General features: G+C 48.1%; 1 protein-coding gene across 11 annotated transcripts in view; it reads right to left on the minus strand.

Moving 5' to 3' along the window:
* SAMD4B (sterile alpha motif domain containing 4B) overlaps positions 1 to 16,738 on the minus strand; it is a 37,875-nt gene that overhangs the window by 12,048 nt on the left and 9,089 nt on the right. For 3 of the 11 annotated variants that reach the window (XM_067018713.1, XM_067018722.1, XM_067018712.1), the window contains 4 exons: positions 13,367 to 13,423; positions 12,222 to 12,359; positions 11,709 to 12,111; positions 2,223 to 2,693 (listed from right to left, as the gene is read on the minus strand). In XM_067018713.1, coding sequence (XP_066874814.1) covers positions 2,223 to 2,693; positions 11,709 to 11,904 — 667 coding nt within the window. In that variant the 5' untranslated portion in view covers positions 11,905 to 12,111; positions 12,222 to 12,359; positions 13,367 to 13,423. Of the gene's footprint in view, positions 1 to 2,222; positions 2,694 to 11,708; positions 12,112 to 12,221; positions 12,416 to 12,959; positions 13,053 to 13,366; positions 13,424 to 14,371; positions 14,433 to 16,738 lie in introns of all 11 variants that reach the window. The other 8 variants (XM_067018721.1, XM_067018715.1, XM_067018719.1 and 5 more) reach the window with 7 other exon arrangements.

The following is a 16,738-nucleotide window of genomic DNA, read 5'->3' on the forward strand; positions in this document are numbered from 1 at the left end:
ACTGGGGTGGAGGCTGGCCACAGCACGAGAACCATAAAAACAGGAATGCCGGCCAGACATCCAGGGCTTCACACTCTCCAAGAAGCCCTGGCCTGTCCTTGGCAGCACCCCAAACCCACCCTGCCTGCCCTTAGAGGCCAATCCTTGCTCCCCACTCAAAAATAGTTTAATGGCTTCCTGTTTCCTGCAACTGCTTGAAATTGAAATTGAAAGGCTTCATCCTAGCCTTCAAGGCCCCCTCTGAATGTGGCCCTGACATACTGAGATCTGAGAGTCAAGACAGACCTGCATTCAAATTCTGGCTCTGGCCATCTATTAACTTCATGATCCTGGGCAAGTCACTTCATCTTCCCCCTGTCTCCACTTCCATGTGAAGTCCCTGGCACAGGGTAAGCATGAATATTTGCTACTGCTACTACTCATTTAAATCCTCGCACTTCTCCATCCTAGCCAGACCTGTCTGCATACTGTCCCCTCCAAACTGACACCCCTATACCTTCAATTCATGCTGTGCCCTCTACCTGGAATGCCCAATTCCTCTTCGGTTCAAATCCCCTATTCATCATTGTTCCAGCTTGGTCCTCTAAAGGCGCTGTCCCCATCGTAGGGAGGAAGGAATGTATGGGCACCCTGCATGGGTGACCCCTCCCTTTGATGAGCATCTTTGGGAGGGTCAGTTTTAGGTGGGGGCAGTGTAGCACAGTAACGAAGAATATGAGCTGAGGAGCCAGACTGCCTGGATTGAAATTCTGGCTACATCACCTTGGGCAAGTGACTCCTCTGTGACTCAGCCAATGAATTTGTAAGTATAAACTTCTCAGAACAGCTCTCGGCAAAGACTAAACGCTGAATATATTTTAGCTAGAATTATGATTATTAATATACCCTCCCAACCTGGACCCAGAAACTGTCATGCTCTGAGACTAGAAAACAAGGTCCAAGACACCTTGGGTTGCTAGAGCTCCCGGAAGTGCCCTTCTACCCCTCTAACTTCCCTGATTCTTGCCAGCATCTGGGAAGGAGGCAGGTGACCAGGATATCCACATTCAGCTGGGGAAGAAAAAGGCTCAGGGGTAACTGATATGTACCAGGTGCCACACAGCTGGGCAATGAAGACCCAGGGATCACCCCACCCCCTGGCACAGGTAACATTTCACTGCCACCCTCTCCTGGCCTGCTTTAACCAGCGCCTGCAAAAAGGGGCTGGCCACCTTGAGGTTAAATTTGGAAACTTCTTGCTTTGAGTCAGGTCCTGTCACCTCATCAATCCTTGGAAACGCCATTCTCCCTTATACTGTTCAACTAATATTTCAAAATCTCACTGGAATACCAGCTCCTCCCACTCACCCCAGCCTCTGGGGGTGCTTGCTAAGAGACCACTTAGTTGAACGATGGTACGGTGGTCAGACGCAAGCTCTGGTATCAGACTGCCTGGGTCTAAACCCTGGCCAGTTCCACCACTTGATCTGTGGCCTTGAATACAAGACTTTGTCTCTTTGAGTCTCAGTGCCTTCATCTGCAGAATGGGGCCAATAACATTGTTGTGATGAGGATTAAACGAGATCATGCCTGAAAAGCGCTTATAAAAGAGTACCTAACACAGTCAATGCTCAACAACGTTACCTACTATTACTAATGCCTTGCATCTAATATGAACAGGCTTACAAACATACATTTCTCAGAAATGAGTCTGTAAGCTGGAGCCAGATACAAAAATCCAGAATGTCTGGGCTGGAAGAGACCTCAAATTATGATGGTCTATAACTAAAGTCAGGCCGTTATCACACATGCCCAAAGTGGAATGGTAGGGGCAGCGGCCGACTGGGACACACGTGCAGGGTCAGGAGGTGGTGACCAATATTCAACTCCATCTTATGGTTGCCACCAGGAATAGAGGCCTTGAGTTGCCAGATCTTTTGACTTTTCAAGAGAAGCTGAAAATCCGGATTTTTAGGAGAAAATTCCCAATTCCTTACATCACCAAATTTATTTAAAAACATAACAAAACAAAAACCAAAGTTTTGTTGAGTTTGAGCTCAATAATACATGTCTGCAGGTCGGAAATGGCTCTGGGAATGCCAGTTCACAACCTCTGCACTGTCTCATAAAGCTGAGGCCCAGAGAGGTTATGTGACTTGCCCAGGGACACAGAGCGAGTGAAGAGCGAGCCCGGTCCTACCCTTTTCAAGTAGGCATGGCCTCCCGGACTCCCACCTCCTCACCTGCGTTTGCGTTGCTCCCAATACTGTTGATGGCTGGCGGCACTGAGCTGGGTGGGTGGAAGGGCACGTGTCCATTTTCCCGGGGTGGCTTGTCCTGCCAGCCTGGTCCTGCCTCCCCAGGGCCCAGCTCTGCAGGGCCACCCCACTCATCCGAGCCCTGGCGTGAGTGGTAGGTGGGCTCAGGCCGGGTGCGGAAGCCACTAGCTAGCCGCTCTTCCAAGTGACTCAGCCAGAGGGCCAGCGCATTGCGGTCCTCCAGCGTGGTGGCCGGGTGGATGAGGGCATAGGAGAGCAGCTGGCGGCTCTCCTCGATGAAGGCATTGCTCTCAATCGAGTAGGCCAGCACTTTCTGCAGCAGCCTCATGTACTCCGACTTGGCCTCCGTGTTGCCTGGCTGAAGCAGGGGTAGGTGGGACAGCAGGAGGGACACCACCTTCTCTTTGGACTCCTGCTGCCACTGGCTGACGATGGCTGCAGAGGGGACAAGAGGGAATGTCAGGGGAGCCAGGTTGGGGGACTCCCATAAAACCAGGAGAGGTGCCTATAGCCTGCTCCCTCAGCTCCAATCTCATTTCCCTTCTCCTTTCATGACTCTGACCTTGTCCCTCATACAGGTGATATCTAACACACTCAGCCTGCTTCCAGAGTAATTTTTTTTCTGGTTCCATCACTCCCACTCTCAGAAACCTGCTATGACTCCTAATAAGCTAAACTTGCTACTCTGGAATCTGAGCCCCTCCTGCTGCCCCCAGGTCTGCTCTTCTTGCTGTATCCCCACCCTTTATCTTCATGGCCTGTACCTGCTTTCCCCTGACTATCAAAACAGCCTCTTTCCTGACTTGGAGGACAATGGAATACAGTGGTTAAAAGCTTGGGCTCAGGAATTCCCTGGCAGTCCAGTGGTTAGGACTCCGCACTTCCACTGCAGGGGGCACAGGTTCAATCCCTGGTTTGGAAACTAAGATCCCACATGCCAAATGGCTCGGCCAAAAAACAAACAAAAAACAAAAAACAAAAGCTTGGGCTCTGGAATCAGATGGTCTGGACTCCCCAACTCACTAGCTGGACCTCCGTCACTTGAACCTCACAGAGCACTGATTTCCTCACCTGAAAAATTCTGAAGATAATTACAGTACCCAATTCACAGTGTTGCTCTGAGATTCAAGAAATTAATAGAGAATGGAAAGTGGCCTGGCATATAGAACATAGTTAATAAATGCTTACTGTTGCTTTTTAAACTGGACTCAGCCTCTAGATTCTCCCCTTCCAATTCATCCCATACACCCAGATGGAGTGATCTTCCTAAAGCACACCAGGATATCATGTTCCTGACCAGGAGCTTATAATGGCAACCAGCACCAACGGACTCAAGTTCAAGAGCTCCTAGCCCAACATCACCTTCATTTCCAGGGCACTCCCCCACCTCCTATTCCTCCAGATAAAGACTTGGTTTAAGATATCCCCATCCTCCCTGAGGCTCTCTCCATGCCATATTCATCCACGCTTCCATACTCAGGCTGAGATTCAAGGCTTTAGCCTGCAACAGTCTCCTTCCTCCTATCCAAATTCTAAGTCTTTTAGGGATTGCCTACACCTGCCCTTCTCCAAGAAGCCTTCTGTGGCTACTCCATGCCCTGGTGATCTGGTGATGTCTCCTTCCCAGCCCATTGTCTGAGGGCCTGTCTGTCCTGTGAAGATGAGTGAGGCTTTCTCTCTCTATCCAGAAGTGAGCTCCCCAAGAATAAGGCCCCAAGCTAGCCACATAAAGGAGGCCTCGGTATTCCCTGTGGTCCAGTGGGTAAAATTCCACGCTCCCAATGCAGGGGGCTCAGGTTCGATCCCTGGTCGGGGAACTAGATCCTACATGCATGCTGCAACTAAGGGCCTGAATGCTGCAACTAAAGGTTCCTCATGCTGCAACTAAGACCCGACACAGCATGAATGAATGAATGAATAAATAAATAAATATTTTTTTTAAAAAGGGGCTTCCCTGGTGGCGCAGCGGTTGAGAGTCCGCCTGCTGATGCAGGGGACACGGGTTCGTGCCCCAGTCCGGGAAGATCCCACATGCCACAGAGCGGCTGGGCCCGTGAGCCATGGCTGCTGAGCCTGCAGGTCCGGAGCCTGTGCTCCACAATGGGAGAGGCCACAACAGTGAGAGGCCCGCGTACCGCACAAAAACAAAAACAAAAACAAAAAAAAGGAGGTCTCAGGAAGGAACTGTTAGAGGACTGACTGTCCTCCTTGAAAACCTTGTTACCACTTCCATGACTAGCTCAATGGAGTGGAGGATGGCAGGTAATGCTGATGGGGCAAGGGAAAGGGACAAAGTATACCAATACTTGAGAAAAGAGACAATGATCAAAGACTGGGACCAACTCTGCCCTCACTCTTGGGCAACTGAGCTCATATTTGTAGCCACGGTAATGATTTTCAAACACCTAACAAGGAAGTTCTGAGAGTTGAGTTACTGGGATATTGGTGAGGTCTTGGAAAGGGACAAAGGAGCTGGTTCTAACCGAACAGAGCTAGGACCCCAGAGGGGTGGGTGATGAAAAAGAACAGGCAGTGATGTGGCTTATGTCCCTCCTCTCCTACTTACTGATGTAAATGTGATCACTTCACTGAGCTCTACATTCTCTATCTGTAAAGTGGGGCTCACAATCATTCCTACCTGGCATGGTTGCTATGGGTTGAGACCAAAGCACAAAGTAGGGCACAAAGTAAGTCCTCAGTAAACATCAGCTATCATTTCTAACACCATGGTTATTATATCTTACAAGGGCTCCTTCCTTTTGAATACCCACAGAGATTCTCAAGGCATAAAGCCAACTCCTGGACCAGGAAACAAGAGAGGCTGGGAATGGGCATGTATAGAAGGAGGGCCTCAGAATTCTAGCCATCTGGATTTCAAGTGAGCCCCGATCTGGATCCCCCTGCCTCTGATGGTGTCTCAATCCAATTTCCTTAAGGCTTTATATTCCAAGGACCTCTGGTCTCCTCTGGCTACACTATAGACCAGACACCTGGCCACTGGGAGCCTTGCATAAAAACCTGAGAAATACCTTTTTCACACATTTCTTTCCCTTAATGACCTGTCTGGAAATCTATGGCTTTGGAATTCACATAACTAGTTCTTACATTTGTAACTCTAAGAAAATGAAACACATATACCTCTCAACTCCTGGCCACATAAGTGCACATTTTCTTGCCTGGGCCTCTCTGCCCCAAGTTTCCTAGAGAATCCCTGTTAAAGTGCTCAAGGGTTCATCCATTTATTAAGAGTCATGTTATGCCCACAGTACTGGCCAAAACAGAACAAAGAGTAATACTACACAATAATAGTAGTAATGGATTATTTACCGACCATTTACTCTAAGCCAGACACATGCTAAGAACTCATATGACCGTCTTCCATCCTCACCTCAACTCTTGTTTTAGCACCCCCATCTTGTAGATGAGAAAATACATTTGGGAAGGTGATGTCCAAGGTGACAGAGCCAAGATCTGAACCCAGGTCTCTCTGCCTCGAAAACTGGGAGGAACTTTTACCCACAACCCTCTACTATCTCTCCAATGCCGCCTATCTTCTTCTTCCCCGTTCCTGGATTTCCAGATCCCTTTAAGGACCTGCCACACAAGGCTAGGAAACCTCATCCCCTCCATCCATCTTCTCCTGAACTAGCTCCCCATGACCATGAAGCTATCTCTTAGGTCAGCTCCATATCTAAAGATCTTCCCAAGGTGGGATAAGCCTTCCTGACTTCAGGAAGCCTTCACCTTTTGAGCTCTCCCACCTCCATCTGGCACTGGATCACATGGGAAGGACCTCCCTGGTACTCCATTTCCCTGACTTAGTCCCTGAGTTTTTAGTTTTTGATGAGAAGGAAGAAGAAATATAGTGATTGAAGGTTAGGGACAGGGCTGCTGAGAGGATTTAGGGAGACAATGAATATAAAGCACCTGACAGAGTCTGCCCATAGTAAGCACTCAGTATGTGACTCAATGATTGGTGTTTTTCTCCCTTCTCCTCCAGCAGAGATGGCCTACCCCTTTAGCCCTACCCTGATGCTCTCAATCGCTGTTGTTCAGGCCTTGTAGGGTAGCCAGAGGCATCTGGGACAGAGAGAAGCCTTGTCTAATCCCTCCCCCACCCCAGAGTACTGCCAGGGCTAAGGGACACAGCTTCTCCTCTGGTACTGCCAGGGGACATGACAGAAGAGCCTCAAGGGTTGGGCTCAATGAAGGACCTTGTTCTACTGCAGTGAAAGGGGAGAGTGGTTTTGGAAGAACGGAGGCTGACCCTAGGGAAATGTGTGTTCATGTGTCTGTACGGCGGTGAACTGGGAAGGGTGGGCCTCCCATGACTGGAAAGCATCAGTGAGAACTGGAACTGGTCCAAGGAATCTGCACAGCCTCAGGCCCCTTGGGGTGAGCCCAGCAGGGGCTGCAGATGACGGGTAGGAATGGAACTTCTAGTTTCCTGCCCAGGGCAGAAAAGTCTGGCTCAGGGTTGAGGCACAGCAGAGGCCCAATGAATACCTGCACAGCTGAACCCTGACGGTCCCCTGGAAGGTAGTGGTGTCTGTGTGTGTATAATGTGCCCTGTCTAGGATCCCTTGACCTCAGGTCTCTGTGTCTCATGTCCTAGCAGAGTATACTGAGTAAAGAGTACAAGTTCAACTGGCAAACTTGCCTGGATTCGAAACCTAGCTCTGCCTCTAAGACACAGGTCAACATAAGTGTGGGCCAGTCCTTTAAACCTCTCTGAGCCTCGGTTTCCTCTTCTATACAATGGGGGTAGTTAAAAGCCCCTACATCACAGGGTTGTTGTAAAGATTCAATGAGACAATCGTGCAAAGCACCTGATCTGTGTTAAGTGCTCCATGCATTTCAACTATTATTGTCATTGCTGATGGTTGAAGATCTAAAGCCTACGCTATTTCCCGGCTGGAGGGAGCAATTCACACAGGAGGACACATCTGGGTCTCCCCCTTCAGATTCCCCACAGGGCTGGGGAATTTCATGCAGTTATTTACCAAAACCAGACACGTCTCTGGTTCCTCTGAGCTAGAGGTACAACAAGCAATGATGAAATTCTGGAGGTGGGCGGATGGGGGAGGGGACTGGGGAATGCCATGATGTCAATGACTGCTGCTCACCAAGCTGCAAACCTGGACTCCAGCGATAAGGCAGACTGCATATGAGTGCTCTCCTTGGCCAGGTGACCAAAGCTAAGTAGGTCATGACCCTGGGTGCTGGCAAATCACAGGAGCCAAATATATCTTGTAGACTGCCATAAGAGCAAATCCATTTTTACATGCTGGGCTGTTACAACAATCGTGGCAGCCTGAGGCACCAGCCAGAGGGGATGCGTTTTGGCTCCAAACATGCCCCTCTCTATGCTTAATCCCATCTCACACAAACATAGGGGAGGGCAAGGGGGCTCACATTTTTGTTTGATGAACTGTGTTAGTAGAGCTTGAAAGGGGAGGGTGGAGGCATTAGAGTTGAGCTTGGGTGACTCACTCACCCACAGCCCCCTCTTGACCTCGGTTTCCCCACCCAGATTCTATGAGCCAGAGAGGGCAGGGCTTAAACCTGCTGGATATGGGGACTCTGACTCAGAGGACAGGCAGAGGGAAGAAATGCAGGAAATGTGGCCCAGGAAGCTATAAGACCAGGGAGGGAAGGAGATTTCAGCTTCCCCGGCCCCACCCTTCTGGTCCAAGTCAGCATGGGAAGTGGGGTGGGTTGCAAGATTACTGTAATAGCTCCAAGTAGGCAGGGAAGACATCACTGAGAGAAGGAACAGGGATAATGACAAGGGGAAACCTCAGGATTCTCCTTCCCTGTTCCAGAGACCCTTGGGTGTTGCTTTTCTGTTCCCAGGTTTTATCTCAGACTCTGCTTCCATGAAACCAATGCTGGCTGCCCGGGCTGGGGGACTTCCCTACACCCTCCTAGCTGCTTGAGAGGAAGGGACAGCCCAGACGAGAGCCTCTTCCATACCCCACTACTCTCCACTCCCAGTAGGTCATGTGATAGTACCTTCACCACCTTCCTGGGCCCACCCAGAATCAAGTGTCAGCATCAAGACTAGTAGTTCTCCACTGGATGCACACAAGGGCCAAGTAGGGAGCTTAAAAAACACCAAAGTCTCGAGACAGGACCAAGGCCTCAGGTTCTTTTTATAAAGTGACTCTGACATGAAGCCAGCATTGGAACCCACTCACCAAAATTGAGCTCTCTGCACTCCCTGGCCCTTTCTGAGAAGGAGATGGGTGGGTAGGCAGCTCTGACCCAAACCTGAACCCAGGGTCTCCCTGGGAGAACTGAAGGAAGTAGCAGGGTTGGATGGGTGGGACATGGAGTATAAAACCAGAAAAAGGCAGAGGATCTGCCTCACTGTTCGGCCCTCCTGGCCTGACGGGATCTGAAAAGCTGAAGAAGAGCTTCAGACTCTGTAATAGGCAACCCTTATCCAGAACTGGTAGACCAACTGAACTGAAGATTTGGTTTGTGGGGTGTGCACCTTGGTGGGAAGGAGGGACAGGTTCGCTGAGGGGCCCACCCCATAAAATACTAAGGGCTACTGATGTACTTGGAGAGTATCTAGAACAATCCCGGTACAAGCCCTCCAAAAAGATGCAGGCCTCCAAGCCCAGGAAGCAGCTCCTTCCTTCACAAATAAGGCAGGGTAGCTACTCTACCTGAGGCTGGGAGGGAGACAGGAGACACAGTCTTGGAGCCCCCATGTCTATTAGGAAGAGGCGTTCAAGGCCCCACAGGATTTACCTCCGTGATCACTTCTCTCTCCAGTCATGCTCTGCTCTAATCCTGGCAGGCTTCCTGCTGACTCTGGAACACACCATGGCCCTCCCTCCCTCTCTTCCCTCATTTTAAGTTTTCCCTAACTCTCCAACCACCTAAGTACCAACTTATTTTCTTCTCACCACCTGACATGGGGCTATGGCTAGACCTTGATTTATATATTCATTCACTAGTCAAGTCATTCCACAGCAGTTCTCAAGGACAGGCATTAACCACAATATCTTAATGTAAACTGTCTGAGATGGGTCTCAGGCATAAAGTATACCATGGTATAAAGTGTACTATGTCTCTCAAGGGCAATGTGGCAACAACAAATATTTTAAATGTATATAACTTCAAACTAGCAGTCCCACAGAGATCTAGAAATTTATCCTAGAGATGCTTAAAGGGTACTCATTACAGCACTGCTTATAAGAGTAACACCAAACATACCATGCAGTAGAGCCTACTGATCAAGAGGAAGAAATTTAAAGTCAAATTCCAGCTTCACCTCTGACCAGTTGTACAACCCAGGGCAAGCCACTACTCTCTGCAGACCTCAGTCTTGTTTGTAAATGGGGGAGTTATAAGACCTTCCTTACAGAGCTATTGTGAGGGTTACGAGTAATAAAGGTAAAGCACTGCTTGATACACAGGTCAGAATCTGTTACCTTACTATTCTTACAATCAAGCAGCCATTAACAACAATGAGGTATACACGTATGTGCTGAATATGGAATGATCTTCAGTTATACTGTTAAGTGAAAAAAGCAAATTGGTTAATACGTGCAATGTTCTATGTGCTAAAACAATCAAAACAATAAAAAAGCTGGAGGGAGAACTTGTATGTGCTCATACGTGCACAGAATGTCTCATAAAACATACACAAATCGGGAACGTGGAAGTCTGGAAGGGGACCTCACTTTTTACCTTTCATATGGTTTGCTTTTATCACAAATTTTGAAAACAAAAGCAAAAACTCAAAATGCTCTAATAAATAAATAGCAGTAAGCATGAGTGTGATTCTGATATATAGCCAGGATTGGCACCCAGTGCTCACCCAACTCCCTGCTCAGGATGGGGTGGTGGGGATGTGTGACCAAGCTTCTTAAGACACTGGCCTGCCCCAAAGGGGCCCCCACTCTAGGGGCAGAGCCATACCACAACCCCAGAACCCCTGCCCTGATGCTAGAGCAGAGGGGAAACCTCCCTGGTGGGGAGGACGGGAGAGATGTGAAATGGCTGAGGTCCGAGCTTGCTGGAGCCAAGCTGGGCTCCTGCTGCCCACTGTCTGTGAGACAGGGACTTAAGCTGATGATTCCTGGCCTGAGGAACTGTCTTCCCCTACAGCCATGGTGCTCCTGTGAATTGTACATAAAAACTCAGAAAAAATGAAGGTGACTGCTGCTAAGATGGGTAGGCCTCAGAAGAGGAAGGAAGCAGCCCTGGGGGTCCACAAATCCCAATCCTAGCAGCCCATGCTGATTTCCTCACCTATAAAATGGAGACAACAACACTACCTATCTCATGAGGTTGCTGTGTGGACTAAATGAGTTACTGACAATAAAAATAACAGTTAACATTTATTAAGTATTTACTACATGCCAGGCACTGTTCTCAGAGGGGTCGTAACTCACCTAGAAGCACAGTTACCATCTTGATTTTAAAGATGAGGAAACCAAGGCTCAGAAAGGTGAAGTTACTTGATTATACAGCAAGTGACACAACTGGGTTTTAAACCTCGACAGTCTGACTCTAGAGCCACCAAAGAACACTGTTTTCAAAGTTACTATACAAGTAAAACCAGTATTTGGCTTGTTGTAGGGACTCAATGTGAACTGTTATCCTGAGGAAGAACATGGGAAAGGTTTGGACACATGCTACATGGGGTCCTGGGGTCCCCTACCCAGCTAGCTTTCAGGTGCACATACTCCCCCTCTTCTTTGGCCTCCATCACTCCCACCCATCACCTAGGTCAACACCTCTCCATCCAGCCTTGTAGAGGCCCAGAAGGCCAGAATGGCTTCAGCAGTGCCCCTTGAGATGGTTCTCTGGACTGATTCCTAGCTATACCTGGGGCCTGAGGGAGAGGTTCTAGAGAAGCCTAGCTCACCCATCCCAATGTTAACTTCGTGGGACAAAGAGCACTTCTCTACTGAGTGTTCAGGAAACTGATACGGACTATATCTAAATTCAAAACTCTCTTGAAGCTGTTTATGCCTTAGGTGCAACCTACCTTTGAGGGGATAAAGAATAGTATAAGATGACATGTGAATTTTGGAAGGGTTCTAAAATTCCCTCCTAGCTCTGATGTCCTGTAGCTTGAGAAATGAATTAATGCTCACCTTCTGTCCCCCTTTCATAGGTAATGACTTTAGTTTGTTCCTTTCAGCCGCCCAGACAAGCCACCCTACATGATCCTTCCTGTTATGGGTAGTTTCTAGCTTGCACAGTTCTCCTCCAGGAGTCCCCCATTCCATGTCTGAGGATTTCTGGCAACAAAGCCCCAGAAGAGCCATGGTGATGACTTGGGAGGTCAGGGACTCCTCACCTACCAACAAGCCTAGAACCCACATTTCTTAGTGCCATTGTTGGGTAGGCCTCCTCAGACACCTGATATCTGTTCCTGTTCCAGGTCTCCCTCCTGCTGTGCTCCCATCTCCGGAGACTCACCAGCACTGTTGGCCTCCGACTCCAGCAGGTGAATGTCATTGCAGTCCGCCAGTGAGTGCTCCAGGCAGAGCTGTAGGAAGCGGGCCTGGGTGCGGGTGACCCGCTTCAGAAGTGACAGCAGGGCCACTGTCTGTTCACACTCATTCCAGCCCTTGAACCAGCCAGCAAGGATGCCCACCTGGTCTCGGAACATCATGGTGCCAGGCCGGGGGCCAGGGTGGGGGGGACGGCGGTGGCAAGGGCCAGCGCCGTCACATGGTCTCGGCTGCGGGCTCCTTGTACCTCTCCCCTGAGGGCCAGGGCTTGAGGATGTTCCCTGGCGTGGTGGCAATGGGTGGTGCAGGGAGGAGGACACCTGCTCACATCAGGGGAGGTCTTGGTCTAGCCACTCCTCTCCAGGCTCCTGGAAAAGGAAGCAAGGAGGTCAGAGAGAATGAAGGGGCTGGAACTGGGCTGGTGAGTGTGGGCTGAGGGGTAAGGAGGCCTCATGCCTTCCTCTTTCAGGGTACTTACTCTGCTGAGCTCCTGGGAGAAAGATGAAGCGAACCAGATACTAAACCAACTCTCCCTCCAATCTCCAGATCCAGAGAAAAGGCTTGATTGGGAGTCAGAGACCCAAACAAAGAAGAAGATGCTGCCCCTCAGGTCTGGCTGTCACAGGGCCAAAGGAAGTAGATTTAAAGCAGAGAGTAAGTTGGCAAGATATTCTAGATGGGAAATAGGAGACAATGCACACTGTGGCAAAATATCTGAATTAATGGAGATCTGGCCCCAGGTGACATGACTAAGCAGACATGCGATGCTGAGCACATGCCCGTTCCTTGCTGGTCTCTGGTCACCTCCTTCAGGGGGCTGGGCAGAGTGACTGCTCGCCAGCTAAAAGGACCCTACGGACTCTTTGTATTATTTCAAGCTAAGACCCACAAGGCTAGGATATAGGTGGGTGGTGACCCTGGTGGAGATCTCAGGTATGTGGATAGCTAACTGATCAGTAACTGGGTGCCTAGGGTAGGGGCAGAGGTCCTTTTCAAAGATCTCCAACATGCTGGGGGGATCTCATCTGTTCCAACCCAGCTCTCCCACTCTGATCTCTAAGATCCCACCTCTCCCTGTTCTGAAGTGAATCTCTCCCTTCTTCTTCATCCCCTTGAAGGCTACTCCTGACCCAGGTCCTCTGGGTTGGGATGTCCCCTTGGCTCCCAGAGATGGCAGCTTGTCACTCAGACTCCTAAGAGCCAAGAAGATACCAACCTGAGAAGGCGACACATCAGATGTTAAAAAATCCCAAGCAAGAAAGTGTCCAAATTCCTTTTGCAGGCAGGAACTACACAGGAGCTGTGTCAACTGGGCAGACAACAGGCCTATTCTTCAGTTGACTGGTTTCTGGACACTACTCTTAAGGCTTTTTCTAAGAGTCTCCTGCTCCAGGTCTCCACTCACATTTCCCCTCTGTCTCTCTTGCAACCAGTGCTCTTGGCTCCATCCCCAAACCACATTTGGCTCCATCTCCCTCTGGCTGCCAAGAGGACTGAGAACTCCATACAAAGACCCATTGAACCTGCTGGGCTAGGTTTTAGGGAGCTATTGCCATCTCCCTGAATGTCCATGCTCCTGCTGAGGAGGGCTGTGAGGTACACCTGACAATGGCTGTGACTCACCTCAATAGATCCTCAGTGGGACAGTTGAACAGAGCAAACTGGTCTGGCTGTCAATCCCTTTGGATATAAGAAACAAGAGAAAGTGTGTGAGAGGGGAATGAAACCTTGCCCCCAGCTAAACAAGCCTCCCAGGTATCTTTTCAAAAGACAAATCAAATGTTGCCTTCCTGACTTCCTACTGCATTTAAATAAAATGCCTACAGGGTTCCCTGCAAGACTCTGGTGGCCCCTCCAACCTCCCTGTGTACCAAGTTCTTGTTCACTTGGACCTATCCATGGCTTCCCCTAGACCTATGCATGGCTGGCTTCTACTTGTCACTCAGGTCTCAGATCAGTGTCATTTTCTCAGAGAGATCTTCCCTGACCATCCAATCTAAGGAGTTTCTCTCTGTCACTCTATTATATTAGTGCTATTTCATTTATTCCATATAATTTGGCACCCTCAGATATCATCTTACTTTTTTTTGTTGTTTCTCTCTTCCCAACAAATGCAAGCTATATAGTTGCGCAGTGCCCAGGACAGTGACTAGGACTTAGAAGGTGCTCAATATTATATATTTATTGAATGAATAAATGAAAGTGAGCATGGAAGCCACAGTTGGGACTTCTACAGCTCCTGGGGAGAAGATGATAGAAGGAATGGCCCAAAGGATGGTAAAGGGATTTGGAAACCTTGCCCTAAGAGAAAAATTTGAAGGCACTGGGGAAATTTCCCCTGGGGAAGAGAAGACTCAGGAGGAATGGCATAACTGACTTCAAATACCTGAAGGGGTAGCACACAGAAGAAGAATTAGATTTCTTTATTTACTCCAGAGGAGAAACAGGGTAGATGGCTCTAAGTGAGAGGCAACATGAGATATGGGAAATGTTGAAAGTCAAGAAAATTCAGTTCTAGTCTTGCCCCAGCCACTCTGTCACTTTAATCTTTGAGCTAGTCTGCTTCCCTTCTCTAGAATGTGTGAGATAAGGAGCGAGACTGGATCAGACATGACAAATGGGTTTTACCTCACAGGCTAACTCCAGTCGATTGGTAGTGGCTGCCCAGAACACTGCAGTGAGAAGGGTCCTGAAGAAATGAAGCAATGGCAATATCCATCAATGGAGAATGACTAATAAATTGGAGCATACCTTATACAAGGGGATGTTATGTAATAATTAAAAATATGCTTGATCTTGATAGCAGCATACAAACAATATATTTATATCTAAGTATAGTGTTTGATCTTTAACTACCAAGATGGAGGGATGTCCATAAGTACATAGTAATATGTACAATGATGCCATGTTTGTAAAATGAAAAAAAAAAAAGAGCTATATACAAAAGCCCTTATATATATCTCATATGTCAATGTCTATGTATGTAGAGAAATGTGTATGCTGTTCATATTGGTTATCTTGGAGAGAAGGAGGAATTAACACTCTCTTTATATAACTTTGTACTCTTTCATTAGTTGCAAATGAACATATATTACTTTTGTAGTTTTTAAAGATAAATTTAATTTAAAAAAATCAAGGCTGCATTTTACTTTCTGGCTCAGTGAGAAAGAGTAATGTGATTGATTATCAGTGTTTGCCCTGGATACGGGATGGATGCGTGGTAGCTCATGTGCCTGAAAAAAATCAGTTTCCCTTCCCAGCTCCAGCATTTTGTGGCTTTCAGTCCCAAGGAGACAGCAGCTGCCTCAACATAAGGAAGAATTTTAAAATAATGTATCTGTCCAAGAATGGAACTGGCTGCCATATGAGGAGGTAATAAGCTCCCTGGCTGCTGGAAGTGGTCAAGCAGAGGCTGGATGAATATCCCTTGGGAGTGGGAGGGATTCCTTCACTGGGTGGCAACTCATAAGATAGAGGGACATGTTACTATTTCAGAGGGAACAACTGTGATGGGAGGTTTGCTATGCCAACAGCGTTTACGGCAAAAAGATGACCAAATCCACAAACAGACCAAAGTTGTGCACACTCTTCCCTATAAACACTTTTACTGGGTTGTTACTTTTCCCAAGCAACAGCACTGTGCCCCCCAAATAAACTGCTGACTGAACATTAATCCAGTTTCTTCCCCCGAGCCAAATGCTAGAAGCAAAGCCTTGAGACACAGCAGGATCTCAAACGTGATGCTCACAAGGCCAGGTTTTGAATGGAGCAGGCTGGTGAGGACTAGGGTGAGCTGGAAAGCACACACCCTGTCTAAAGGGAGAAGTTACTGTTTAGCTCTAATCAACTGCTGCCATGTAGGAATTTGGGTCCAGTATTGTTAGAACTTAGATTATTATATATATTTTTAAAGAGGAGCCAGAAATCTGGATTTTTAAATAAAATTCCCCTATTTTTAAATGTTGGAAAATAATTCATATTAAAAGAGCAACAATGAACCACTACAGAACAAACAAAGCCTGTGGCCTGCAGTCCTTAGACCAGATAGACACAAACTGTGATAAGACCAAAAGTCCGAAAACTATCCCTCTCGAGGGCCTAGAGAAGGTCCTACACGTTTAAGCCACCCCACTGCTCAGGAAACATTATTGGTAGAGAGGATCTAGTGCCCAAGTATGGCTTGGACAGTCCTCAGGAAACACTGGGGCTTTAGGTAACAAACAGTCACTTTTAAGAATATACTATTAGGGGGCTTCCCTGGTGGTGCAGTGGTTGGGAGTCTGCCTGCCAGTGCAGGGGATGCGGGTTCAAGCCCTAGTCTGGGAGGATCCCGCGTGCCGCAGAGCAACTAAGCCCATGAGCCACAACTACTGAGCCTGCACGTCTGGAGCCTGTGCTCCGCAACAAGACAGCCGCGATAGTGAGGCCCGCGCACTGCGATGAAGAGTGGCCCCCGCTTGCCACAACTAGAGAAAGCCCTCGCACAGAGATGAAGACCCAACACAGCCAAAAATAAATAAATTTTTTAAAAAAGAATATACTATTAGGGGAGGGACAAATTAGGAGTTTGGGATTAGCAGATACAAACTACTATATACAAAATAGATAAAACAACAAGGTCCTACTGTATAGCACAGGGAACTATATTCAGTATCTTGTAATAAACCCTAATGGAAAAGAATATGAAAAAGAATACACACACACACACACACACACACACACACACCCATACACTTAACTGATTCACTTTGCTGTACACCAGAAACTAACACAACATTGTAAATAAACTATACTTCAATAAAAATCATACCTAAAGGAAGTGTTCCTATGTTTTGGACAGGAGAAGAATGCTGGGTGTTTGGTCTGGATGGTGACTGGAGAGGAGGACTGGATGGCTTTCTTCCATCAAAAAGCCAGAGGCCTCCAGCTACCTCCTCTCCTGCGTGCTTGGCAACAGTGAGAAAGGAAGACCTGGCTTGGTGAGATTGGCCAGGG

Source organism: Kogia breviceps, chromosome 18 (genome assembly GCF_026419965.1).
Source record: "Kogia breviceps isolate mKogBre1 chromosome 18, mKogBre1 haplotype 1, whole genome shotgun sequence".
NCBI classification, from domain to species: Eukaryota; Metazoa; Chordata; class Mammalia; order Artiodactyla; family Physeteridae; genus Kogia; species Kogia breviceps.